At 40.0% G+C, this 27,076-nt stretch overlaps 1 protein-coding gene across 1 annotated transcript in view; it reads right to left on the bottom strand.

Moving 5' to 3' along the window:
- Positions 1–27,076, bottom strand: part of FRAS1 (Fraser extracellular matrix complex subunit 1) — a 421,740-nt gene that overhangs the window by 141,676 nt on the left and 252,988 nt on the right. Inside the window, exons 21-27 of the mRNA XM_033106538.1 lie at positions 17,624–17,776; positions 17,223–17,369; positions 11,702–11,848; positions 9,042–9,182; positions 7,348–7,488; positions 5,668–5,808; positions 2,679–2,949 (exon numbers count right to left, since the gene is read on the bottom strand). Of these exons, the coding sequence (XP_032962429.1) occupies positions 2,679–2,949; positions 5,668–5,808; positions 7,348–7,488; positions 9,042–9,182; positions 11,702–11,848; positions 17,223–17,369; positions 17,624–17,776 (1,141 nt within the window). The remainder of the gene's footprint in view (positions 1–2,678; positions 2,950–5,667; positions 5,809–7,347; positions 7,489–9,041; positions 9,183–11,701; positions 11,849–17,222; positions 17,370–17,623; positions 17,777–27,076) is intronic.

The following is a 27,076-nucleotide window of genomic DNA, read 5'->3' as shown; positions in this document are numbered from 1 at the left end:
AAGAAAACAAAACAAGATTCACTCTTTGCTGTGGGTTTTACTAGCAGCTTTAGAGGTTATTGGAGGGGAAGGTAGGAGTTGCCCCCTTCAAAGCCAAACCTCACTGTGGGCTGGTAAGATATGTGATTAATGCATTATGAGAGGTTTTGAATTTGGGTTTACGATAGGGACCACTATTTTAAAAGTTCTTTATAACATATTCTTGGAACTAATTACTGATACATGAAAGAACATAGATGGATCTCAAAAGCATTATGGCAAAAGTGAGAAACAAAAATCACATACTATATGAGTCCATTCACATGACATTTCAGAAAGTGCAAAACTATACGGGTGAAAAACAGACCAGTAGTTGCCAGGGACTGGAGAAGAGAGTGACTGTGAATAGAGATTTTGGGGGGTAATGAAACTTTTATATATTGAATGTGGTTGTAATCTCAAGATTGCAAGACTGCAAGACTGTATACATTTGTTAACACTCACAGAACACTACACTTCAAAATGGAATTTTATTGAATGCAAACTATATCTCAATAAACCTGTTATTTTTTTTTTAAAAAAAAAGGCTTTGCTGTCTTCCCTCCAATTTTATCTTCCCCTTCATTTTCTGCCCATTTAACTCCTGCCCCGCTCCATTCCCACCTCCAAACTTTAAAAGCATACACTTGATAGGAGCAATCAAAAGAATAATGAAGGGGTGGTTACTACCAACCTGCTGGGGAAAAAAATGATATTTGGTGGCACTGAACTTCCAATAATTGTGTTCGGCATCTCAGCAATGCCAGCTTATCACAGCTACTACGACTACATTTATGATTTGTCTTATACTCCACAGGAGCATTCCAATCCCAGAGGAATTCGATCCTAAAGAATTCCAGTCCTAAAGAATCACGGTCATTGTTCTCATGGGAGAAAAACAAAACCATGGGACCTACGTGGCAGGCTGTCCCTTTTGTTTTCGTATCGTTCAGAGACATGTAATTTTTTTTTCATGAGTTTCTACCACTTTGTTTGCTTTGCTATTCTTCTTATTCTCATTAAAACTTTCATTAAAAGTTTTAGATAAAGAAAATCCAATGTTAAATGGGTTCCCCAAAAAAGTACCAAAAAGTTCCCTAAAAAGTAGTTTTCATTCTTTGTTCCATTTAGGGGTGCAAGGCTGACTCTGCAAGAAAATAGGTAATGAGAGATTAAAGAGGTTAGAAGGACAAGAGGCTTCACTTTGGTTGTCTTTTAAGCTTTACTTACTTTATACGCTTTCACAAGTGATTCCAAGACAAATAACTACAGGTATAGATCTGTGTGTGTGTGTGTGTGTGTGTGTGTGTGTGTGAGAGAGAGAGAGAGAGAGAGAGAGAGAGAGAGAGAGACAGAGAGAGAGAGAGAGAGAGAGAGAGATGCAAACACTTAAGAACTATACTTGCAGCAAAATGAACGCAGGAGATGGAGCATGAGTTTGAAGAACGATTCTATGTCATCAAACACCAGAGTTTTAAGCTCATCTGTAGCATACTTCTGTATGTCCCTTGAGGATGGAAGCATGCCTCTTATTCTCACTATTATTAAGAAGGCAGAAATCACAGTGGCTAAATGGCACAGTGGCTAAAGGCATGGGCTATGGAACCATAGAGCCTTGGGTTAGAGTTTCAGCTCTGTGCTCAGAGGCTACAAGGCCTTGGGCAAGATTACTTATGCTCTCAAAGCTCAGTTTCTCTATCTGGAGATTGGGAACGTAGACACTCAGATAATGTTAGTTGTTTTTATTCCTATAAGATGGTCTTTTGAGGTTACTCGCTCACCAGCTCTGAACTGCAAATAGAGAAAGTGCCATTTACCTTTCTACCCACCTATCTCCTAGCCCAACCCTTAAAAAACAAAATCTCAAGTTTAGTGGTGACAGTACAAAATATTCATTGTGTCCTTGTCACAGTTTCATGGGTATCAACTCTTTTTTTACACATATAGTCTGCTCTGCATTATCTGCAATAATGAAGCAGAGCAGGGTAAAGGATAACCCAAGAGGATAATCTTTGGGGCGTGTTCTCTGATTTCTATTTAGCAGACCTACTCTGCTAATTACATGACTGTACTGCTTGGCTTAGTGTTAACATTCAATTGTATTCCTGAAGCATATGTCAGCTGTGGTGGGGAAGACAGCTAGAAGTGTGCTAGGTATCAGAGGAAGACTGGATCAGGATTAAAAATGAACCACAATTAATCCCATGAAGTGGATAATGAAAAGTTAACTGTGACTCTTAGTGTCCTTCCAACTCTGAAATCCTAGGAACCATACAACACCTAGAAAAGTGTGTACTCCTTCCTCTAGACACTCCTTCCTTCCAGTATTACCCTAATATTGAAGAAGCCACCATACCATCTGGGTGTATAACCGGTTTTGTTTCTGCTAGGCCAAAAAACTGGGTAACTGTTCCAGAAACTTTCCCGTCACATCAGAGAATTACCCATAATTATGTGATAAAATGAAAATGCCTCTAACAGAAGCACACTCTCTGAGCAATTACAGCGAAATGATGACAGGCAGCTGAAAGCATTTGGCATTTGTGGAGTATCGATCTTCCCCAGAAGAGAAGGGAGAAAAAGGGGGTGGCGGTGGTGGGGGTAGGTGCAAAGCGCTGGTACAAAGGAGGCAGGAGGAAAACAACAGAACACTGAGTCACCTGGGTTTTTCTTTGCTGTGCACAAAACGCACTTTTTTCTCATTCACATCTTTCCAGCTAAAATGGCCAGCCTTGTCGAGCTGAACTTCTTTTCCATTCCTTGAGAGCACTAGGTGACCATTGGTGGGGGTGCTCACAACATGGAACAGAAGATCTTCGACCCTGCCATCTTGGTCCTGGACATTCAGGAGCGAAAAATCCAGGGGCTTCATTGAACCAATTGCAAGGATGAGGGAGCCGTTCACATGAAGACCAGGAGTGTGTATTTTGCCTGGAAAACACGAGTCGAAAGGTCAGGCTTGGTAATTAAGTAATTAGTTTTTGTTGTTGGTTTAAGAAATAGGCTTGTAGTGTTCATCTAGAGCTACAAAGATGAGACACTAGGTTACTATACATGACCAGCTTCCTTTTAATCCAGTGGTTCTCACTCTGGTTGCACATGAGAATAACATAGGATCTCAATGTCAAACTATAAAACTCCTAGAAGAAAACAGGGAGTAAATTCTTTGCGATCGTGAATTAGGCAATGCTTTCTTAGATATAACACAAAAAGCACAAGTGACGAAAGAAAAATAGATAAATTAGACATCATTAAAATGAAAAATTTGTGCTTCAGAGGACACTGGCAAGAAAGTGAAAAGACGACCCGCAGAATGGGAGAAAATATTTGCCCATCATATATCTGAAAAGGGACTTGAATCCAGAACACATAAAAACTCTTACAACACAGTAAAAGACAAATAACCCAATTTTAAAATAGGCAAAGAATTTGAAGACACATTTCTCCAAAGATACAAAAAGGCCAGTAAGCACACAAAAAGGTACTCAACATCATTAGCAATCAGGGAAAGGCAAATTAAAACCACAATGTGATACCACCTCACACCCACTAGGAAGGACAATAAAACCTGTTCCTGAGGATGTGCAGAAATTGGAACACTCATACATTGCTGGAAGGAATGTACAATGGTGCAGCACTTGGGAAAACAGTCTGGCAGTTCCCTGGACAAATAAACACACAGCTACCATACGACCCGGCAATTCCACTCCTACCTATAAACCAAAAGAACTAAAAACATATATCCACACAAAAACTTATACATGAATGTTCATAATAATATTATTCATAATAGTCAAAAAGTGGAAACAACCCAAATGTCCATCCACCGATGAACAGATAAACAAAATGTGGTCTATCCACACAATGGAATACTATTCGAGCATAAAAAGAAATGACATACTGATACACACTGCAATAGAGAGGAACCTTGGAAACATATGTCACGTGAAAGAAGCCAGACATAAAAGGCTACACATTGTATGACTCCATTTATGTGAAGTGTCTAGCATAGGCAAATCCATAGAGACAAAGCAGTCCATGGTTGCCAGGGGCTGGTGCGAGGGGACAACGGGGACAGACTACTAATGGTTATTGGATTTTCTTTTAGGGTGAGTAAAATGTCCTAAAATTGGATAGCGGTGATGGCAGCATAACTTTGTGAATATACTAAACACTACTGAACTGCATTTTGTAAAGGATGAATTTTATGGTACGGGAATTATAGCTCATCACCATCACCGTCATCATCATGTAGGGATCTTCTAAAACTACACGGATACGTGGGCTCCACCACCAGAGATTCTGACTTATGTGTTCTGGGTGGGACCTTGGTGATTTTACAAGCTCCTGGGTAATCCTAATGGGCTCCAGGTTTAAGAACCACAGACCTATCCTACTACATCTATCACAGCTGATCATCAGACCCACCAAGGGCAAGAAAAGAGGCAAGTATGTGATACCAATTCTAGAACAGCACCAGTTAACCTACAATGTAGTAGGATTATCAATGGCTCATATTCAGAATTCATATGCAATATATATACTTTGTTTTAAAATTTTACAATCTTTGTCCATAGAAAACATCTAATGGATGAATTAAGATTTCATTTCCGACCATCCTGTGGGATTCATTCTGTCTCCCACAAGTTGTTTTGCCTGGAGTTGAATGGGTAGTGTTTCCTTCTCCGTGTAGGCCAGTCAGGACCTTTTGGGAATGTTAAGTTTCAAGGGGACGACTTCTACTGTAAGATTCCTCTAATCAAAGTGGAATTCATTTTTGCACGTTGCCTTCCATTATGTTTCAAGAGGAATAAGCTGACTGTCATAAACTTGGGATTTTTAGAAGGATCCCAATAAGATAAGCCAAAGATATTTCCCCCCATATGAAGTCTTAGTATCTTTAGAGATCAGAATACAGAGATGAAAAATATGATTGACTACAGGGGTTAAAATATGTCTCACATTATTGATGAAGGACACTCAAAAGCCAAGGAATGCTCAGCTATAATAGCTTCATTCCCTATAAAAGTTGTGGGATTCAAAATTGATACTAAAGTTAAATTTGCTTCTCTTTGTTGTTTAAGATGAAGTATCCATTGATCTGCTGGACAAGACTAACTCCATTCCTTTAACTTGTTACCTTATTCTTAATGGCAGTGTGGCTTGAAATCCACTTGTTTTAAATAAATGGATTGTGATCCTAGTAGGTCAGGCTCCTTACACTATTCATTATTTATTTATAATTTATCTCCAGCTTGTGCACAAAGGATGCACCATTGCACCCTAGCATAATTAGCTCTACAAGTTTATATAAATATAAATAAATTACATCTATAAGTATATACGTAATTTTCTAAAACATGGTTGTAGTTCAGGAACATAATTTAGTTTTATGCCAAATTTCTGATCTGATAGTTGTGACCTTAAAGCACAAATTGCTTCTTTTTCCTCTCCAAAAATCTTAGAAGCAGAGAGTTCCCAATCTTCTATGTTTTATAAAGAGTCCCTAATTCCTAACAGCACCAGGGTTTTTCTCAGAATGGGAATCCTACATTTTATAACATGTGAGCCAATTGTATGTGCAAACTCAGCCTCTGCATGGAGAAATTACAGGTGAATTCATCAGCCCACCAGAGAAGAAGCACTTACCAGCACATGTATCGTTAGAGGAGTGGGCAGAGAAGCCAGGAATGCAGTTGGCAACACAAAGGCCACTCTTCAGAAAGAACCCATGGTCACAGAGGTGACACCTGTCTCTGCGGCTGCACTGCAAACACCCCCGAGGGCAGGCTATCGAAGAGAGGACACACTAAATGAGGCACAACGAAGGCGTAAGCATCCAGCGAGGGCCACCAGGGATAAAGAAACGGAGAGTGCGCGCACAACTGACACGTGACCCCCAACAGCAGTAAAAGAGAATTTCAACAGTTTCTAAAAGAATTGCATAGAGATCTGTTCCCCCTCGGAAGGAAAAGAAAACAGGGAGGAGCACACTGGCTTTACACACTGCTCTGAAAAGGTTTCACAGTAATGGATTGTTTACAAAGTTAACCATATTGACTTGTTAGAGAGGCAGTTTATAGTGATTAAGGGCATAGGCCCTTTCTGGGTACTGTTCCTCTTCTACCACCTACCAGCTGCCAAACGTGGGCAAGCTCCTTTAACAATCTGTGGGGCAATTCTCTTGTTTTAATAGCGGGGAAATTAGTAGCACCTACTGCAAATGATTGTTGAGAAGATCACCTGTGTTGTAATATGTTGTGACTAGAACAGTGCCTGGCACACCAAAGGTCTAAATCATACTACTACCATCACTACTACTCTTGTATTATTATTATTATTATTATTATTATTATTATTATTATTATTATTATTATTTGAAGTGCATGAGGAGAGCAAGCTATTTAAAGGACCATAGATTATTTCTTTGGGTCAAGTTAATCATTGTCTACAAACTGAGTGTTCAGTGCCTAATTTTTCTGCTTCCATAGTTGAGATTTTGTGAGACGCAGCACAGTATACTTTAAAAGCCCGGGATTAGAATAAAAAAAATTGAGGTCGAATATCTGATTTTATGTTGCCCTGGTTAATACTTTTAAGCCTCTTTTTCTCTTCTTTTTTTAACTTGCAAAACAGGAGTCACAGTGTCCGCCATATTCTACCAGTTCTTTGTGAACATTAAATGAGATAATGCAGATGAAGGAAATTTGGCGAAATGTAAAATGCCACGCTAGGGTAATGGCATGTTTATTAAATGTCAAGTATTCTTTAAAGTGGGGCACACAGAACCAAGCTTTGACAGAAATGATGAGAAAGCACTGAAGAAATTCTCATGAATAACTCAATGGGCAAGAAGATTAAGACTTTGGGTTTAACTTTAGTTTCATAATAAAAGGTCAATGTGTCGCACTCAATTGGCCCCCGAAAGCCTACTCTTTAAGGATATTACAGCAATATCAGGGTCACCGGAAATTTAGTCTACACACTGAAAATTCTGTGCCCATAGCAGCAGGGCTGATCCACTTTTAATGAGTACTGTACCTTAGTTTAACATAAGCTTACATTCTATAAAATAGTGGCTTCATTTCCGTAAAGACCTTTAGGGACAATATCAATTTGTGCAAGAGAATTACTGGCCCGCAGGTCTATATTCTATTTAACCAGCAATTGGCAGATGTGCATAGGAACCCATCAATTACTTGGGTCAACGTCCCTGGGTGTTCATTCTGTTTCTTATTCCGATTCTGTTTGGTTACCTGAGGATCAGCACACCTGACTTGCTTGCTGCCCTCACTTCTACCAGAGAATTCAGCACAGTTACCAAGTTACCTGTGCATTTGCGATTGGCATAATCTGCAAAGTATCCCTTCCCACATTCCTGGACACACTGGGCTTCCAGGAGGAGAAATGGCTCTTCACAGCGGGTGCACTCCTGGGGCCCTTGGCACTGCAGACAGTGGCCGTCACAGCCTGAAAGACAGAAGTCAAGTCAACAAGAACGTGTATGGCTTTGCAGGGGGCTCCTGGCCCTCATGGAGAGGCAGGCGGTGTTAGAAACGAGGAGCAATACAAGCTGGTGTGCTGGGCAAGGAAGCAGACTAAGAGTCAGGACTGGGCTCCTGGGTGTGACTACTCTATTTACAACTGGGTGACAAAACTAGTCACTCCGCTTCTGTGGGCCTCAGCGTTCTTGCCTATAAAAGGGGAGCAGACATACTGTCCTACCCAGCAACCTGAGGAAAGATCAAATTAAATAATGGAAAATACTAGGTAAACTCGAAATTGACAGATATCATACATTATCACTATTATTAACTAATTTTTGGCTCTCTCTAGTGCTTTCGCTGAAGTGTCAATTTTTCCTGACTTACCCATTCAGTTAACAGGGTCTCCCAAGAATGGTCCCAGGAATGCTGCCTGTGCTCTGTGTGTGGGCGTTTCAGGGTCTACGGATTTTGTGATGCTATATTGAGAGTGAAGAGGGTACTGGGCCAGAGAAAGGCGATCGTAAAATATAAGGTATACGAGGTCTGACACTTAAGTTTGTGAACTTGCTGCAATGATGTTGCTAACATTTTCTGATATCAGAGGAATTGATTATTCATTATGAATGTGTACAAACAGGACTAACAGTAACAGTTAACCAAGTATACTAGTATTTGGAAGTGCTGAAAAGGCTGCGTAAAAAAGTTAGACAACCTGAACTTTTTCTCAACAATTCATGACTCTTTCATCACGACAATGCACCAACTCACACGGCACTGTCTGGGATGGAGTTTTTAGCCAGTAAACAAATAAATGTTTTTTTTTATTTTATAAAAAATGTTTATAAAATAGAACACCTTCCCTACTCACTTGATCTGTCCCCCAATGACTTCTTTCTTTACCCAAAGACAAAGGAAATATTGAAAGGAAGACATTTTGATGACATTCAGGACATCAAGGGTAACTCGACAACAGTTCTGATGGTCATTCCAGAAAATGAGTGCCAAAATTGCTTTGAATGGTGGACTAGGCACTGGCATCGGTGCATAGCTCACCAAGGGGAGTACTTCAAAGGTGACTGTAGTGATATTCAGCAATGAGGCATGCAGCACTTTTTCTAGGATGAGTTTGCGAACTTAATTGTCTCACCTCCTATACAGGGTTGGGAGGCAGATGGTGGAATCATGTGGTCTTTCCATGTACTCAGAAGACCAGAATACACAGACCTCTCTATCTGGAGCTCGTAACTGTTCAATTTTTAAGGAAATCTAAAAGTAATGGTCAAAACATACCTGTTTGTGTGGCCATATACCCCCCAAATTCCCATAGTGAACTTAAATTTCAGCAAATGTTGTTTTTGGGCATGGGAGAAGAAAAGAGAGACATTATGATTATACCAAAGGAAAGTTCTTAGGAAAGAAACCAGAAATTAGATAAGAAGCCAGAACTGAAACTTGCCACAGGTTCCTTCTCAGAACAGTAAAGTCAGAGGAGGCTGACGCTTGGATGAGCCCAGATCTGCGAGTTGGGACACTTACTCCTGCAGAGGCCCGCGTCCGGATAAAATGATGGCGTGCACTGCTCCACGCAGGCCCCGTCCTGGAGAACGTAGCCATCCATGCACTGCAGGCAGTCGGTCCCCAGCGGCCCGCTGCATGCATTGCAACTCCAATCACACTCTAGAAAGAAAAGCCACATAAGTGAGGACAACGTAAGAGATACCAGATAAGTGAGCTCTAAGGGGGCTCTGCTCGTAGCAGCCCAAACGCCAATCTGAGGCTTGGTGTTTCCTAATTATGTCAGACGTGAGCATGTACGAGGATCGCTCTGTGCTCCTACAGAGCCTGTTGGTCAGCGGCTCCTCCAAGAGCCACACTAACTTGATCTTATTCCACGGGCCCCAGAGTTCTTTATCCCTGAGCCACGGAGTCTTCTTGCAAAGCCTGTTCTCGAGAGTGGCCAATTTGCTCCACAAACATAATTGGACTTCCTCCGAACACTCAAGAGGTAAAGGATGTCAGAGAGTCAACTAAGAATGCATCTGTTGCCTCCACTGTCACCAGCTGTGTGACTCTCTACGTCTCAAAAATCAGATGCTGACCAACACAACAGAAAGAACCGACAATGGTAGAATTAAACAGGGCATAAAGGAACCGCCCAAAAAGAAAGGGCTTACTGAAAAACAAGCTCTCCTGTAGAACAGAAGACCTGGCTGGTTTCCATGTTCATTCAATAAGCACCTACAGGATGCACAGTACTGAATGCGGGGATAAAGTGGTAGGTGTAGACCCTGCCCTCAAAGAGCTTATGTTCTAGTGGGTCCCAGCCTTAGATGTGCAAATAATCCAGGGGTATTGTTAGAAATTCAGCTGATCAGGCTAACATCAGAACTACCGAGTCATGCTCAGGGACTGGCGCACAGGAAAATGTGTCGATTCTTGTTTTTAATGGTGCAGGCAGTTCAGATGCAGTCAGAAAACTCATGTTTGAAACCAAAGTTCTAGTTGGTGAGGCAAATCCTTCATGCGTGGAAAATGGGGCATGATGGCATGGTTAAGTACTTGGGTTTTGAAGTCAGGTAAGTCTGAATGCAAGTCATGGCTTTGCCACTTTCTATCTGCATATCTTACACACCTTCCTTAAACTTTTTAAGCCTGGGTTTCCTTAACTGTAAAACAGAGATAAGAATAGTACCTATGGCATAAGGCTATGGTGAAGATTAAATGAAATGATGACTGTAAAGAACTTAGCACAGTGCCTGGCACATAGTAACAGTTTCATAATATTTGCTGCTGAACTGTTTATCCTGGAGAAATAGCTCCACTCGGTGCTACCATGCCCCCACCTTCCTCTCCTGCTAGGAAGCTGGGGAAAGCTCTCCTTAGTCACTTTTCTCTCTTCCTTGATGTAATATTTCTAAGTCCCAAGGAAGCAGCTAAATATGTGAGACACTACACGTGCTTCCAAGAAGATTTATAAAGTTAATCTCACTTATTTATTTGGCTAAAACAGTCTTGAGGGAACATGACTAAAACAGAGCCTTGAAAACTGCCAGCATGGTTATGAAATCATTTCAACAGGGAGGATTTGTGGGAATCTCGTTTTCACCACAAGCTGACAACCACTGGCTAGAAGGGAAAAAAAACAGGAAAGCTTCTGTGGTCTTGAGCACAGCAGACCACCTAAGCTGACAACCAAGTAGCATTTCTTGAAATGGAAAGTATGCAGTTTTGCAAAGACTTAAAGTATACCAAGTTTACTTTGACAGACGTTTGACCTCCATATCTGAGCCCTAGCTTCTCTGGCAAAACTGGAGAGATGGAGGGAAAGTGGAATGGAGGAATGGAGAAGGGAAATGGAGCAGGAGCAAGAAAAATCTATCCTGTCACTCTGCTTTTCATCTGGCTAAGCACTGCCATTCAAAGAACAAAACCCCAAGAATTGCTACCACTGGAGAAAAACAAAAAGGCACTTAGGTTTTGATATTACCTCCTTATAAACTCCTCTAGGACAGGGACTATGTCTTCGTTCATTTAAGTATGTCAAGCATAGATGACCCAATCAGACACAACTCCTAGCCTCATCAAGCATAGCCTAGTAATCTAGAGTTCTAAATGCAAGCGCCTACAGGGCCCAGGAAGGTAATGTAAATCTTTGAAATAGGCCTGGTGTGTTAGAATAGGGAATGGTGGGGACAGTGGGGACCTGAAGAGATCATGCTTTTTATCCAATGAAAACAGCAGCTACTCATCTTCTACCTACTGTTGCATTGTGGGAATGAAAACCCAGTATCACCAGATCTTCTGACTTCTTCAAAAGAAATTGAAAATCTCCATTTTTGTATGTGAAATTTTCTGATTTTTAAAAGACAAATATTCAAAGGTTTAAAACATTGGAATATTAGGTGAGCCAAACACAACCTGAGGTTTTCCAGTTTGCCTCCCTAGTCTAGTTACCAATACCTTCTTGCACAATGTCTGGCACATAATAGGTACTCAAAAATATTTGCTTTACAAATAAATGAACGAATGAATACATGAATACATACATGCATAATGACTTCTTGCTATCATCAGAGAAAGTATAAATGTATGATGACAGTATATTCCCAATGTGGGAACATCTATAGATTGGACATCTATAGCAAAGGGGCACCACTGAGTAAAAGAACTGCTGTACAATTCAGGAAGAGCCTTACCTTTGCATGTCTTTGTGGAGACATCAAGATAGTACTGTGGGGCACAACTCTCATACTGACATTCCCCAAAGAGCAGGACCTTGCTTGGATCTCGGCAAGAGGTACAGCTGGCCTGTGAATCGCAACTTCCACAATGTGTGTTGCATGCTGAACAGATAGAAAAAGAAAATGACCAGGTGATTACAGTCACAAATATTGAAGCACTGATCAAATCTAGACAGATGTTGTAAAAGAACAAAGCTCTGCTCCAACCTCCTGGATCTTTACTATGGCTCATAACCCTCCTCCACGATCAACAGAAACAGAAAATATTAATCTTATTTTCCAAAATAAAAAGGGGCGATCTTACTTTCCAAAAAAGATAATTATAAATGCAAGAATGGAAATCCCATATCCAAACTGCCTTAAGATTCAGCAACAGAATTTATACGTACGCCACGATCTCTGGAATGACAGTCTAGAGTTTTATTTGAACTTCATGTCTTAAGGAATCAAGTTCCCTATAGCTTATGATGTAGAATCAGATTTTTATGTAATGTCAGGATTAAAATTAGGCATCACTTTTATTGTGAAGCTCAGGAAATTCCATACTATAAGATACAAAGGACTTACAGGTGACCTGGTTTATTCATTTTCCTAGTTGTGATTCTTAGCAGCCACTTAATTCAAGTAGTCAGGGATGACCCCCAAATCTGAACATACTTCCATCCTCCCTAATTTAGCAACGGGCATTTCTCCATCTACTCATCTATTCATGCTAGAAACCTGGGAGTCTATTTTGACACCCTTTTTTCCCTTACTCCTAATCCAATCACTCACTGGATTCTATTTCTCGCTTCTAATCCAATCACTCAATGGATCCTATTTACTCAAACTCTTCCACATAATTCTCAGAACGTTTTACTTTTTTCCATATCCACAAATGCCATCAATACATCCAAGCCATCATCATCTCTTGCTGGACTACTATAGCTTCCTAATTGGTTTTCCCACATACAGTTCGATCCCCTTGCAATTTATTTTCCATGTATCCACCAGAATAATTTTTCATTCATACTGCTCAGGCTTCAGAGGTCAATTTCATCTATGAACTCATATTTTTCTTCAACCCTGGAACATTTCCAGCCTTCATTTCTGCAAATATTGCTCCTCCATCATTCTCTTTATTCTTTCCACCTAGAAATCTTAATACACATATTTGAATTTTCTCAATATAAACTCCAACTCTCTTGTGTTTAACTCTTACTCATTTATCAGTCTCTTCTTCAAGAATGCCTTTTTTGACTCTCCAGTTGAGAACAGGTCTCCCAGTTACTGCTCTTATAACACCCTGCACATTTCTTTCATGCCATATGTAACAATTTTCATTTAAGTGATTATCTAACATCTGTATCCTTTAAGCTGTAAGCTTTGTGTAAGCAAAGATCAGGTTGATTTTGTTCCTTGAGATATTCCTAGCATCTAGCTGGTTATCTATCCTTTTGTAGGTGTTCAATAAACATTTACTACATAAATGAAAGAAGCCAGATATTGTAATGATATATATTCAAACACTAGCATCTCTGCCATATTCTGAAATCTTCTCAAAGTATGGGTCAGAAGAAAGGTCTATATAGCGATCGTGTGAGTTTTAGATCTGTGGGATATCACAGCATGAGGCACAGTGCATGAAAATTACTCCCCTGCAAAATAATAATATTAAAAAATCCTCTTGTTTCACCTATAAGAAAAGCCATTGGTGGAAAATATTCATTAGAGTATACAGATTTGTAATTAAAGGTTCTAGAAAATTCTAGACTGGGTTTTCAGATAGTTTGGGAATAATTAGAAAAGAATATTTTAACCATTAGAAACTTTCATGAGAATAAATTTTTTTTTTAATTTTTATTTTTTTGAGTAAGATTTCTACATGTGGTATATCTTAATTCTGGAAAAGATTCCAAAGATAAATTTGTGAATACAAAAATAAAGTGGAGTCTAGTAGTTGTAGGCGGTTTTGAAGATGGTTGAAATGCATACTCAAAAAGTGATCAGTAAATCTTTGTAATTGGTAAAAGAAATGTCTAGTAGAATATTATGATAAAGCCTTAATTTTTTACTTGATCAATATTTTTATTAATGACTTTAATGAAAACAAAGATATCATGCTAATGATAGTTAAATATGTCATATATACCTACATAGGAAACAGACATAGTTAAGTTTCACCAGCTGAAAGAATAACCACTCAAACTTATTTAAGTCAATTGAAGCAATAACCTAAAATTAATCAGATGAAATAGCAAATCTATAAGTTCTGCATTTATATTCTATAACCAATTACATAAATAGAGGATGTGGAAAACCTTAGACAGCAATTCCTATAAAAAAATGATCTAAGAATTTGAGTTGATTAAAAGCTTACTAAAAGTGTGATATGGTTACTAAAGAAACTAACACAGTCTTAAGCTAAAGAGCCTTCATATAACCTAAATGTCAACTGGATCCCCCCTGCTCGACACGGAGGCCCAAATCCTAGTTCCTCAGCCAGTCAATGCCCTGTCCTGCCAGCTGAGAGTTCCCTTAGTTTACTTCCTCAAGCTTCTGTCTGTCTCTGTCTTGCATCCTTCTATACAATTTTTCATTTCCCTGTGACACCTCAGTGTGTACTCAGCCCCTTCACTGACTTCCAAAGGAATGGATTTATCTTGAGATTTTGAAACATTAAAAGAGGATTTGGAGGGATGGAAGAGCATCATCCTGAGGAGCACAGGGCTTTCACCATTTCTATCTGAAACCTTCTTCCTCTCTCATCTAACCCCTCACCCCTCTACAAGGCAATCGGCAAATGACCTTGTCTCACTCAGAGCAGTTCTGCATATGCCAAAGCCCCTTAGATTCTCAGCTCCATCCTCAGAGGAATGGGGTAAGGACCATTTTCTCCATCCTATGACATCCACACTATATTGGTCCTATTACAATCATGTTGGTGCGATCACATCTGGAGTAGCAGGTGCAGTTATCAGGTCACTGACCCTATGCAAAGTGCCAAGAGGACAGTGAAGGAGATGAGTGGACCAGAAACCAGTGAGGGAATCAGGTCCATACTTTAACCATTATTCCTTGAGTAGGAACAGCTCTTACTTTGTGCTATAATATGGTTCCTTGAGTAGGAAGGGACCACACAGCTTATGAAGTCCATTCTCCCTCTTAAATAGACTTGTTCTACTGCAGCTCTGAAAGATAGTCATCCATTTCTGCTTAAATACTCCATTGGCTCCAGTTCTGCCTGGAGCAGAAAAGTCCAAGTGGGAGGTGACAATTAATTTCAAACTTTTGAAGGTAATCATGTGAAAGAGGGAGGAGACTTATTCTATACTGCTAAAGGAATATATGGAGTTCTAGGGCTGATAAGAAAGAACTACTGAACAACTAACCAGCTACCACCCTCTCTCCCCTCAACAATGGACCAGGCTTCCTTCCTCATTTGTAGAAGTCAGTGAGGGGGACTGAGAAAGACTCTTTGCATTGGGTGCAAGGTTGGTTTGAGCAGCCCTGACACTCTCTTACTATTCTGATGCACTAGAGTTTCAAGTACTAAGAACCTCATTTATCATCTTTTTTTAAAAGTTCCTGCCTCAGCTGGTCATTCTTAAGTTTTAAAGTTCCATACCCAAATCTAGATAGCTCTCCAGCTCTTACTTTCTGCTATAATATGGTTTATTAATGCCTCTCCGTAATACTGATTATATTTCCTTAAAAGCCCTTTACTGCACAATTTCTAAAACTGTCAGGCCTACAATTGTCTATACTGATGAGCATTAGAAAGGGACATTGTTGATTGTTTTTACATACTAAAAACTGAACTATCCCAACGTAGGGGCATGCTTTATTCAATCTTAGAAAGAATGGAATTTAAGCCTTAGCAAAGGACTGAAGTTAGGAGATTCTTAATTGAACAGAAAGTCTATAAAATCCTATTTACATGGTATGATGGCAAATGCATTTGTGCTAAGATCACTCTGCACCAAGGCAAAAACTTCCCAAAAGAAAAATATTTCAGTGCAACATATTCTTGTCATCTATACCCTATAGAAAGTATTCTATTTTTCTTATGAACTTCTATTTCTGTGATTCCACTGCTGTGAAGAGCCTGATAAATCTAAGTCACTATTTGTCCACCAATAGTCTCTTGGTCTTGAAAAGAACATGCAAGTATTTCATTCATGTCTCTTGTGTTACAGAATCTACAGATTCTGACAGTTGATTTATACCAAGCAAAGTTTTTATTATAAAAGTAAAGAAATCTTTTTATGGGTCCAAAAAGGGTTTTTTATGTCTGGTATCTCAACGAATGAGGCAAAATTGTGAGTTCCATATAAATTCACTTCAAATGCAAATCCTTGCAAACATCTCAATAAACTAACAGCAATATCTTTCAATCTATACAATATAAATATCTTTTACTGCTTGATTTGCATCTCATTCCAAGTGATGCTGATGATAAAGATAATATCAACATTGGCTATACTGAAAGCTTATTCTCTGCTGGGGTCTGCGTGAAGTACAATGACATCAGATGTAGGTAACATTATAATCCCCCTTTGATAGAAAAAGAAACTGATGTCTAGCGGTTAATTCATTTGCTCATGGTCACAAAGCTAGTAAGTGGCAGGTAAGATTTGAACTTCAGTCTCCTGACTCTAGAGCCCATTCTCCCAACCACTACTCTATAATTCCTTCAACATGGTACTTCCTAGGATATAAAATTGAAATATCAGCACTGTATTTGTTAACTGTCATTTTCAAAATGAGAAAGTAGAATAAAAATATTTCAGCAAATGATACTTTAGTGATTGAAACAAAGCAAGCCAGTTTAGACTATCTCAGCAGTATTCCTTCATCCGTGAAGGATTTCTTAAATTTTTTTTTTCCCACTCAGATTTGCCCTTTCCCTAATTTATTCTAATTCTTTGTTTTGCCTGACTCAGGTAATTAATCATATTTTGACTTATTTGAAAAATAAGACATCTATACAAGTCACCCTCATGCAAGACAAAATAACTACTATTTGGGCAGAAACAAAATGCTTTGTAGCATGTCAAGTCTTACACATTGTCAATATTTAACAATTACATGTGGAAAACAAATCGAATCCAGAGAAGTACTTAGGTCACTGATTGTGTGCTACAATGAGATCTACTCACTGTTCAGGATCTTGGAATTGAATTGCTGAGAGAAACCATAAGATGACAGACTAATAGTTTTATTGTTAAAGTGAGATAACTAGAGAATGCAGAGGTTAAGTAAACAGCCCAAGATCACACAGCTGGTACTTACAGAGATTCCCCAACCCAGTACTTTCATTTAAGCTGACATCTGAGTTATAATCCGCTAATGGCATCCATACGCCTTTGTAGATTTTCTTCCTTTTATAAAAATGAAGGCTACTACATGAGAATATGGAAGCAAGAACTTCTTATTTCTTTTCACGACCCCAGAAGAACAGGAAAAGAAAGAAAGTTCATTTTTAAAAACCTACGTTGACAAGCGTGGTTATCATCGAGATGGTGCCCTGGGAAGCAGGTGGTGCTGCAGGTGCCAAGGTGGGACAGAACGAGGTCGGTGTCACATGAGGAACAGGAAAAGGGTCCTCTGCCCTGGCAGGTTCTGCAGGAGGAATGACATTCTGCAGAGGAAAAGGAGACACAGAGAGACCCCATGACACTGAACTCCCTTCCAAAGCAGCATCCCAAGAACGGTTTACAAAAGCCCCAACAATGAGCATTAGCCGGTCTGCTTTATTATCCCATAGCATGTCTCCCTCTCTCTCTCTCTCTCTCTCTCTCTCTCTCTCTCTCTCTCTCTCTCTCTCTCTCTCTCTCTCTCTCCAAAGAGAAGCTCATTAGGCACCACCAGCTCCTGTGTCCAGCACTTACTCACTTTTACAAGCTCCGTTCTCTGCGTAGTATCCAGAAGGGCAACGGGGAACACAGTGGTCCCCCAGGAGCAGGTAGCGGGCATTCTGGCACCTCAGGCAGATACTCCCAGTGTTGTGGAGATCAGCTGCACAGTGCTGGCACAGAGGATGGCAGTCTGGAGAGGGAAGGGGGGCACAAAGAAGGCACAGATGATATGAGACCAAGTCTCATCACTCCACCAAAGGGTGAATGGAATTGCAGTTACCACTATCGCTGAACAGACAGCCAGAGTACCCCACAGGCAATACATGGCAGTAAAGCAGGAGCTTGGGACCTGTACAAATTGTGTGTTTGAGGTTTTTAGCAAATGGCCAGGCCCAGGATAGCAATTGAGGTTTCATCCTTTTCCAATTGAACGACCTTCCAGTACTAGGGCGGCATGAGATGGATACTTGCTAGGGGTATAGAGAGAACTGTCAGACTCACAGAAGCAGTACCATCAATACTATCACCATTTCTAGGAGCTCGGAGAACTGAGTCCAGCATGCCCTGTTCCCACCCAGCGCTCCTGAGCTCTGCTCAGTGCCCCACATGGCTCCTTCTCACAAATTTGTCTTTCTAGGTTCAGTAAACAAGTCTCAGGAGTTGGTATGGAGGGATTGAGGTTAGTAAATAATTGGATTGAGTCGGTAGAAAACTTATTTTTAACTAGAGGAAAACTTATGAGGAAGACTTATGAGTTGAAAATTCATTTTCATGACCCGATACATAGCTCACGGAAGCTCTGTTATACCAGTTATGATTGAAGCTATAAGACAAATTACCTAGTGTGGCCAGCACTGTCTCTTGTTCTCGTCTATATACTAGTCATCCTTTAATTAAAGAACTTGATTGTGTTTAGCTCCCATTTAGGTGTAAACGTCCTCTGTCTTACTTTAAGTGGTAATTACCCTTTAAGTCCCATTTACCATCCTCCATCCCAAAGGTGAAAGAAAATCCACAAATCCTGAATTACCCACCAAAATGAAAAAGGAGTAAAGACCTAGGAAAAGAAGGGTTCTGGTTACAGGACCTTTCCGTCTTCCACTGTAGGAGTCAAAGCACTGTTTGCACGTGCTAATGCCCCAGCCAGGGACCAGATGTATCTTGTTTTATCTCAAAGTCTTTTAGCTAGAGATTGTGATTTCTAATGATGTTTAGACTGAAAAAATCCTGTCATTGAACAGAATTCCTGCCCCGTGAAATCTGTTAAAACAGTTCTTTCTCTCCATAGCTTTAACAGTGATACACTTTTTAAACTGCTGATCATCCAGATGTATTCCCTGCACACGACGCAGAACTCACTCCCACACCTACCACCCACTCATCCACATGAGAAGCCTCTCTAGGACGTTATAGCCACTCCAACCGTTGAACCAAAAGTGTCCTCAAAAAGGCTAATTCTTCCAGCAGCACACAAACTAACAGCTTCTGACCTTTTTCTGAACTTTGGGAGTTTCAAATTGCGGGCAGCCTTTTGCCAGTATTCGGAATAATTCTGGATATCCTAAGAGCCAAATTAATCCTCATGATAGCCTTTCTTCAGTGAATTATAAAGGGAATGATGATTGTATTGAGAGAAATATGATAAGGAGGCTATTTCTCCTGATTTAGTGCGTGGTTCTCACACAATACCAACCTTTTTGTTCTCTTTTACTCTACCCTTCTCACAGTGCCAGGAACATAGTCCTACGTATGCAAAAGGGAGATTTGAAAAGCTTTGAAAGTTGCTGGAGCAAATGGAGGATACTGTTTTGTGATTACCTTAATGAGTGGGTACATGTCAGGATTGGACACCTAGGAAACATTACTGATTTAAGGCGCCATTATTTGAAAAGTCATGGCCTCTTACTCTTTAAAGCCAGTGCTTACTGGGAGTTCTGGGCTCCGGCATGCATCAACAAGATCTGCAGCTGTTCAGTGGTCTAAAAACCAGTTGCATCTAACTGAAGCTTTCTCTAGTGTGCAATTAGAGAAATGAAAAAGAGTAATCACCAAGGGGATGCTTTGAAGAGAAAGTAAGCAGATCTCTGGAGTATTTTGTGGGTACAATAAATAAATATTTATGGATTTGTCTTAAGGATCTCTAGAAGCTGTTAAAATAAGGAGTGTAATGTACAGCAATTACTTCTAAAGGAAGCTAGAGCTAGGTAATGGATGCTCCTTCCCACTCTCATGGCAGCTGCTTTCAAACCCTCAGTACTCTTCTCTAGTCACCACCCCCACAATTCCCACCCTTCCACCTCCTCCCAGGTTATTTCTTCTTCTACTTCATTCAGCTTATCAAACATGAGCGCCTTCAATTCCTTATTGTCAACCTCAAAAAAATCTATCTTTAGCCATTTAATTTCATTTTTCCTCTCACAGGACGAAATGGGTAATTCCTTCATCTACATTCTTGAACTAATTTTAACATTATTTATATATTACATCTTCCCCCGGCCCAATCTCTTTACTGTCTTGACTTCAGCCTCCAAGCTGTTCTATATCACCTACCCCCTAAACAGGTTTTCTCTACAACCACTCTATGTCTTGCCATCCCTTCACTACCCAACGTCCTTGTCTCCGTAACTCCATACCTCACTGTAATCTGCCTTCGCCCTCCACAAGTTTACTGTGGTATTGCCCTTGAAAATGTCTCTTACTGCTTCTTAATTACCAAATCTAATGGCCTCCTCTAATTCCTAACCTATCTGAAATCTCTGCAACATAGGACACTTTGGGCTACCCTCCTCCTGGACCCCCTGTCACCCATTAGCATGCTTTGTCCCGGGCTTCCTCTTAGCTGGATCCTTGGTCTCTGCCTCTGACTGCCTGACAAATGTCGAAATTCCTCATAACCCTCAACTTCTTCTATCCTCATAAATGAGTTTCATTCTCTGGCAGTCTTAACCCGGACATGGCTGTTTACATCATATTTTGGTATACAGCTACCAGAAGCCCGTGGAAAAGGCTCAAGAGTTGCAAAGACTCTAAATCTCAAGGCCTCTGCTTCTTTCCATGGTTCCATGTTAAGTCTTAAGAAGGTATTGGAGCAATCACCAGGCATATCACATTGCATGATGGAGTGAGTACCCAGAGGCAAGGAGAAATCCACAGATAATACCTGAAAATATAAAACAATCAACTGCAGGTTGCTCAAAGCATCACATTAATCCAAGTTAGTTTATAGTTTTACTGTATGCACAAGATTTTAACTACCAGAGTTTGGAAAGTTGGACTCTGACTCTTTTTGTTCATTACCTATATTCATTCCTTATTCATTCATCCATGGTTTAAAAAGTCATACTGAACACCCAATCCTTTGAATAAATCCACTCCAAAATAACAATCTGAGTGGGTCCCCTGTTAATACATTCATACAAATCTCCTGTCCCAACTTTATCATAAACAAGCCCCCCACAAAAGATCACTTAAGTCAATATACTCTGAAGTCAATCTGAAGGTTGACTGACTTTTATTAAACCAACCAGGAAAGAAAAATAAATTCCTAAAACTGAAGAAACACTTTTGTCTTGAGAAGTTTGACTTAAAATCTCTTTGTAGGAGAGAATTCCTTCGGAGCGCTCAAAATGAGTAATGACGCACACAGAAAGGAGCCAAAAATGAGAGCAACAAGGCCTTGAGGATTAATAGCAGTGTTCTGACTTACAGTCAGAAAAGAATAGCTCCCGAGGGCAATACTACAGAACTCAGTCATGACAGCCACAAGTGGCCAGCCCCACCGGGCACCAGCTGCAAGCAAGCTTCAGGCTCAAGCCCCGGGCTCCACTGCGGTCTTCCACACAGGAGAGGGGCTGAGTGGGGATCAAACGGGGTCCTGAAGTTTTGTTTTTCTGACTACATAGTGAACAACAGAAGAAAATATGAAGAACGTTTTTTACAAAGCATAAATAAGCATAAAAATCACCCTAAGTAGGCTTTTCTGATGAAATACTAACATTGACATTTTTCTTACTTCTTTTTCTATATAATTTTACATATATAGAGATTTTACATATATATAGATTTTACATATATATAGATTTTACGTAAATGAGATAATAGTAAATGTTGTCATGTAATGTCTCTTTTTTAAATCGATACCATTACTGCTTTTTTTGTTTGTTTTTTGTTTTTTAAATTCAATACCATCAGCATTTCCACAGTCATTAGGGACCCTTTGTAAACATCATTTTGAGGGGCGGCATAGTATTTTAGCATTGATTTAAAAAACTGCCATTTTTCTTCTAGCTTGGACATTTACTTGCAATTTGCCCACTTCTATCATTAAAGCCATGATAAACCCTTTGTGCATTTTAGATTACAGTTGACCCTTGAACAATGCAGGGGGGTTAGGGGTACCACCCCCTCTGAAATTGAAGATCTGTGTATAACTTTTGACTTAACTACAGTCATTCCTCAGTGTCTGTAGGGATTGGTTCCAGGACCCCATATGGACACCAAAGTCTGAGGATGCTCAAGTCCCTTATATATTAACAAGTGGCACAGAATAATGCATACAGTCAGCCCTCAAATTCCCAGCCATGTATACAAAACCCAGGGACACGGAGGGCCGATTATATAGTTATTGAAAAAAAATCTACATATAAGTGGAACCCATGCAGTTCAAATACAACCATGTTGTATTTCCTAAAAGACACTATCAAAAAAGTACAATTCATATTACTATTATTATTATTATTATTATTATTATTATTATTATTATTATATTATTATTTTACCTTACATTTATTGAACTCTAGAGCATATATTTTTAACCATTACAGACATGAAAAAAATGTAAAATTCTTTATAGGTATTACAATTTTCTTTGCAAAAAGCTTGTATCAATTTACATCTCCAAAGCCATTCACGAAACTATTTTATTACAACTTTGCCTGCACTAAGATTTTACAAATAGTAAAACAGTCTTGGTTAATTTGGCTGAGGAAAACTGGTATTATATTGTGAGGCTGAACATTTAAAAAATATTTTCTTTCAAACAAAAATGTTCAAAATCTACTGTATTCATAGAGCTTCCAGTATGGTGGGGAAAGATGACCATGGATGTATAATTACAATTGAGTATGAAACAAATATGTTTAACCAAACAATAATGTGAGATATCAGCTAGAAAGTTCTTTCTCATCCACTGTAACCATCTCACATTGGACCAGAAAATATGGGCCATCATATGGTCCCAGAGAAAGTTATCAGAATCAGACCTACAAAATTCACAGAGCCCAGGTGAAAGACAGAAAAAACAAACAAACAAATTTGAATGTGCTTTGGAGCTAAGACCCAGGCTCTCCCCCATCAATACAACCCCTACACTCTCCATCTTCATACCCCAGCCTAGAAAAACCCTTCAAGCTGGAGCGGAAGAAGGAGCAGAGAGACCATTTGCTTGCCCCTGGCCTCCCCTTCCACAGAACAGGTTGGAGGCAGTCCAGTGAAATATTTAAAAATCCAAGTAGAATGGACTTGGGCTGTGCTTCTTGCCTTAAAAAGAATTGTCTTCAAATTGAGTCCTGTGTCACAGGGCAAAAGAGATGGTGGCACAGCAGGATGAGCAACAAGAGAGTATGTGGCAGACATTGAGACACGGGACTGCCAGGAGACGGTTACAAACATCCCATAAAATGCTACAGGATAAGTACAAGGGCCATGGAAGTCTATAACAGGAGTATCCACTCAGCCCAGGAGGCAGGGAAAGCTTCCTAGAGGAGGTTGCCTGAGGAGAACACTGAGTGGGAGTCAGCTGCAAGAGCCACGTAGGACCTGGTTGGGCCAGTTTTGTAATACCCTGTAAGTCATGAAAAGGAGTATGGATTTTTATGCCAAAGGCAATTGGGAAACAGTTTATGTGTGTTTATGAGTCTGTAACCATTCTGTCTACTGAGGTATTTGTTTTTACTACAGATGTAAATGAGAAATCTTTGTGTAAAAGGTAACTAGTGATGGGAAAAGACATTAGAACCACAGCAGAGAACCAACAATCCAAGAAAACATACAGCAGCTTTCAATATGAAACCTTTGATCGGAAGAGGACTGGGGGTCCCTACTGTTCTCTCCCTTTCTCCCCTCCATTACGTGTATAGAAGACCCTTTTCTGTTAATAACATCCCATGGCTAAATTGTTCTCAAGGGGCTAATACTAGACAAGGCATATTAAGAATAGGAAGCATACTATAACGTAGGTACATGAAAGTTATCATGACCAGGAATAGAGATCTTGGTGTCTGTTAAGAAGAAAGAACAATATAAATATACCAGTGGTTTGTCTTCTAGGCAATGACCAAGGATAACCTTTCCATAAATTTTCAGCTTCTAAAATGCCTTCAAAAATGAAAACAAAGTTGAATTTGGCCAAATCAGTAGTACCTAGCAGATAGCCTCTGCCCATTTGTTGAATGAAAGAAAACAATTGTTGGAGTAATAATATTAGGAAATTGAGAATTCAGAGGCCCATGGAAAGGTCTCTGTGGGGGTCACGACCATGTTTTCAAAATCCACTTCAGGCCAAGAGGAAAAGGGCACTACTTGGCTAGGGGTGTGACAATTTACAACTGTCTTGTCAGTACAATTTGAGATAATGGAGAGAGAACTATCCCCAGGGTCAGCCAAATGTATTAATTATGCAATCTAAACATAATGAAGAGGTGGTAGGAGCCATCCCCAGGTGCCCTGGGGAACTGCTATGACACCAGTCACTTCCTGCACAGTAAAACCTGTGGGTATGTTTTCTAAGAACTAAGCTGATTTGGAGATAATTCTTGAATTCTTGGTAGGCAGTGACCATCTGACAAATTCTAATTCAGATCCTTGCTGGATCCACACTGTAGGCGCACAGCTGTCAGAAAACACATCCTGAAAATGGCAGTATCCTCAGAGAGCCAACAAACAAACCAGAGAGTGAATTCTCCCATATCCTCCTCCATTCATCCCCACAGGTGATATTTGGAACAATTTCACAGGATCCACAAGAGGAAGTTTATACTCTCGCAGCTTAATTTGGACCAGGACAGCAGTTACTAAAATAGGGGAACTGAGTTTCCAACCCACCAATCTAGCAGCCGCTGCAAGGATTAATTTCCCTTCCTAAAAGCCCCATCTGTGCAGTAAGGCATTTGCCTCTGACGTTCCTGCCTATAATCAAAAAAAGGAGGTTAACCTCAAGTATGTCTAAATGGTGAGTGTGCATCCATTAAACACTTACAAACAGTGCCATTCTGGAGGCCATCTCTCCCATTGCTACTCAGTAAGTAAATCCTTATTTGTCACTATTTCAATTACAGTGAAGAGTCTTTAAATATAAGGCTCATTAAGGTTGACAAGGAAAGACTAGAGACCCAGGATACATTTATGTTAGCCTGTTTCAGATTGCTGGTATAATATAAGCATGTGGTGGTGGGGGGGGGTGGAGGTGGGAGGGCAGATGGAATTCCAGTTGTTTGTCTACGTGCCTGCTTGCTAACAAACCCAGGGAATTAGCACTTTAAACAAACAAATTAATGCACACATTACAAGGGAGCCTGGAAACGGAGTATTAGCTCAAGCTGAAATAAATACATTTCTTGTTTTTAAGCAAGCAGAGGATTCCATTTGTTTTCCAAATATGCACAGCATACAGATATGCTAAAAATTTAAATAGATAAAAAATTAATGTTTTGACACAGCAGCTGCAATATCCTCTAATATGCCACCCTGCAGCTGTTAGGAAATCACATGTGGTCATCACTGTTTGATTCTTTCTTCAAATCACAAAGGCTCTGCTTGGAGGATCAGTGAGGATTACCCACAATCATGATGGATGGAAGCACACGGCAGTGAAATGACTTATTTCCCATCTTTGGAGCAGAGTCAAAAAAGCTTGAAGATATTAAAGTAAATGTGTACTGTCAAAGCAATGGCTTTGGATGTTGGTTTTATGGGGCAGTGACTCTTTAGCTGATAAATAATGACCTATAAAGACAAATTTAGACACACAGTGAGATTTTTAATAATGTCCTGTCAGTCGATTAGGTTCTTAATGCAACCACATTAAATATGTTTGGAAGAGGTTAAAATAATCAGCACTTATAGCTGTTCCTCACCAGGAGAAAAAGAAATGATTTCATGCCAAAACGCAGGGCCCTTAACATGTGGATAGAATTTGAATTCTGATACCACTTTTAAAATTGGTGGCATTCTATTTGTGAGATAAATATGGAAGGAACCAGAAGAATAACACACGGATGGCAGAAGAGAAAGAAGCATCCTCTCTTCCCCTTTTGATCATGACTTTGGTCCTAGCCCATCCATGATATCTTATAAATCATGTGTTCTTTTTGTTAGAGGCTCTTCATTAGTACAAAAATCATAAAGCAAACAAAACTTCTCCTTTTTTCAGTGTCTGTAGCTATTGTCCTACCCTGAAAAAAATTCCGCAACACCCCCCCGCAAAAAAAATCCCACTACAATAGACTGACCTTTAGGTTATAGGACAGTGATTTCTACCCAGGGCCGACAAACTCACTTACGTATTAAGAAAGAAAGCTGCAGAAGTACACAAGGAGTCAGACAGTGTGAGGAAGGAAGAGGCGAGGGGAAGTGTCACATGTAAGAGAAAAGCTCTCTCCTCAGTTTTTGGTTCCCTTGGTTGGCAGCTCTTGCTGCCAACAAGGAGACATGAGCACCAATCTTGCCCATGTATCTTGATGCTTTGTAACCAGCCTCTTATCAGTTTATGTTTTACTCTGGGTTTACCTCCAAAATGGAAAAAATGTCCACTTCAATTAACATTTATGGAACATCAGGTGGGTGTGAGGAACGATGGAAGTTACAGTGGGAGGCAGAGCATTAAGTAAAGCTGAGACTATTCCTTTGAGATGCTCATGACAAGGTCTAGTGTCGGAAGAAAGCCACATCTAAAATGCAATAGGTATAAAGGAAGACCAGAGAGTACCTATCCAAGAGGAGTAAGAGGAGCTTAAACTTGCATGCTTATTTGGTGTTTGCAAATGGTGCTGGCTGAGGACATCCTAGTTAGGAGACAAGAACAGGCACAGACACACGGGAGCGGGGCAGTGTGCAATGGATGAGAGCATCCAACCCAGCCAGAGCTTCAGACAGTCCCTCAGGAACCAAGGGAAGCCAGGGTGAAAATCAAGGGCAGGAATTTACACTTCATGTGGTAGGCAATGGGAAACCATCAAAGAGTGTTTTGGAAGCCAAAACTTATCTTCCAGAAGAGTTACCCACTCCCAGGAAGGAGTCGGGAGAGCTTCTGTGAGGCAGAGCCTTTGGGAAAAAATTGAGGCTATCTGAGAAGATGAGCTTAGATTTCTCTATATTAGCAGAGAAAAAAGGAATATAATTAAGTCATTGCAAAGGTAGAGTTTATAAGATGTGCGGTGATTAGAACGCGGCATAGGGAGGAATTAGGAGTAACTCAACTGTTTTGAATTGCACT

This window comes from Rhinolophus ferrumequinum, chromosome 5, assembly GCF_004115265.2.
Source record: "Rhinolophus ferrumequinum isolate MPI-CBG mRhiFer1 chromosome 5, mRhiFer1_v1.p, whole genome shotgun sequence".
Classification (NCBI taxonomy): Eukaryota; Metazoa; Chordata; class Mammalia; order Chiroptera; family Rhinolophidae; genus Rhinolophus; species Rhinolophus ferrumequinum.
Note: the sequence above shows the minus strand (reverse complement) of the source record. Positions and strands in the feature narration are given on the sequence as shown.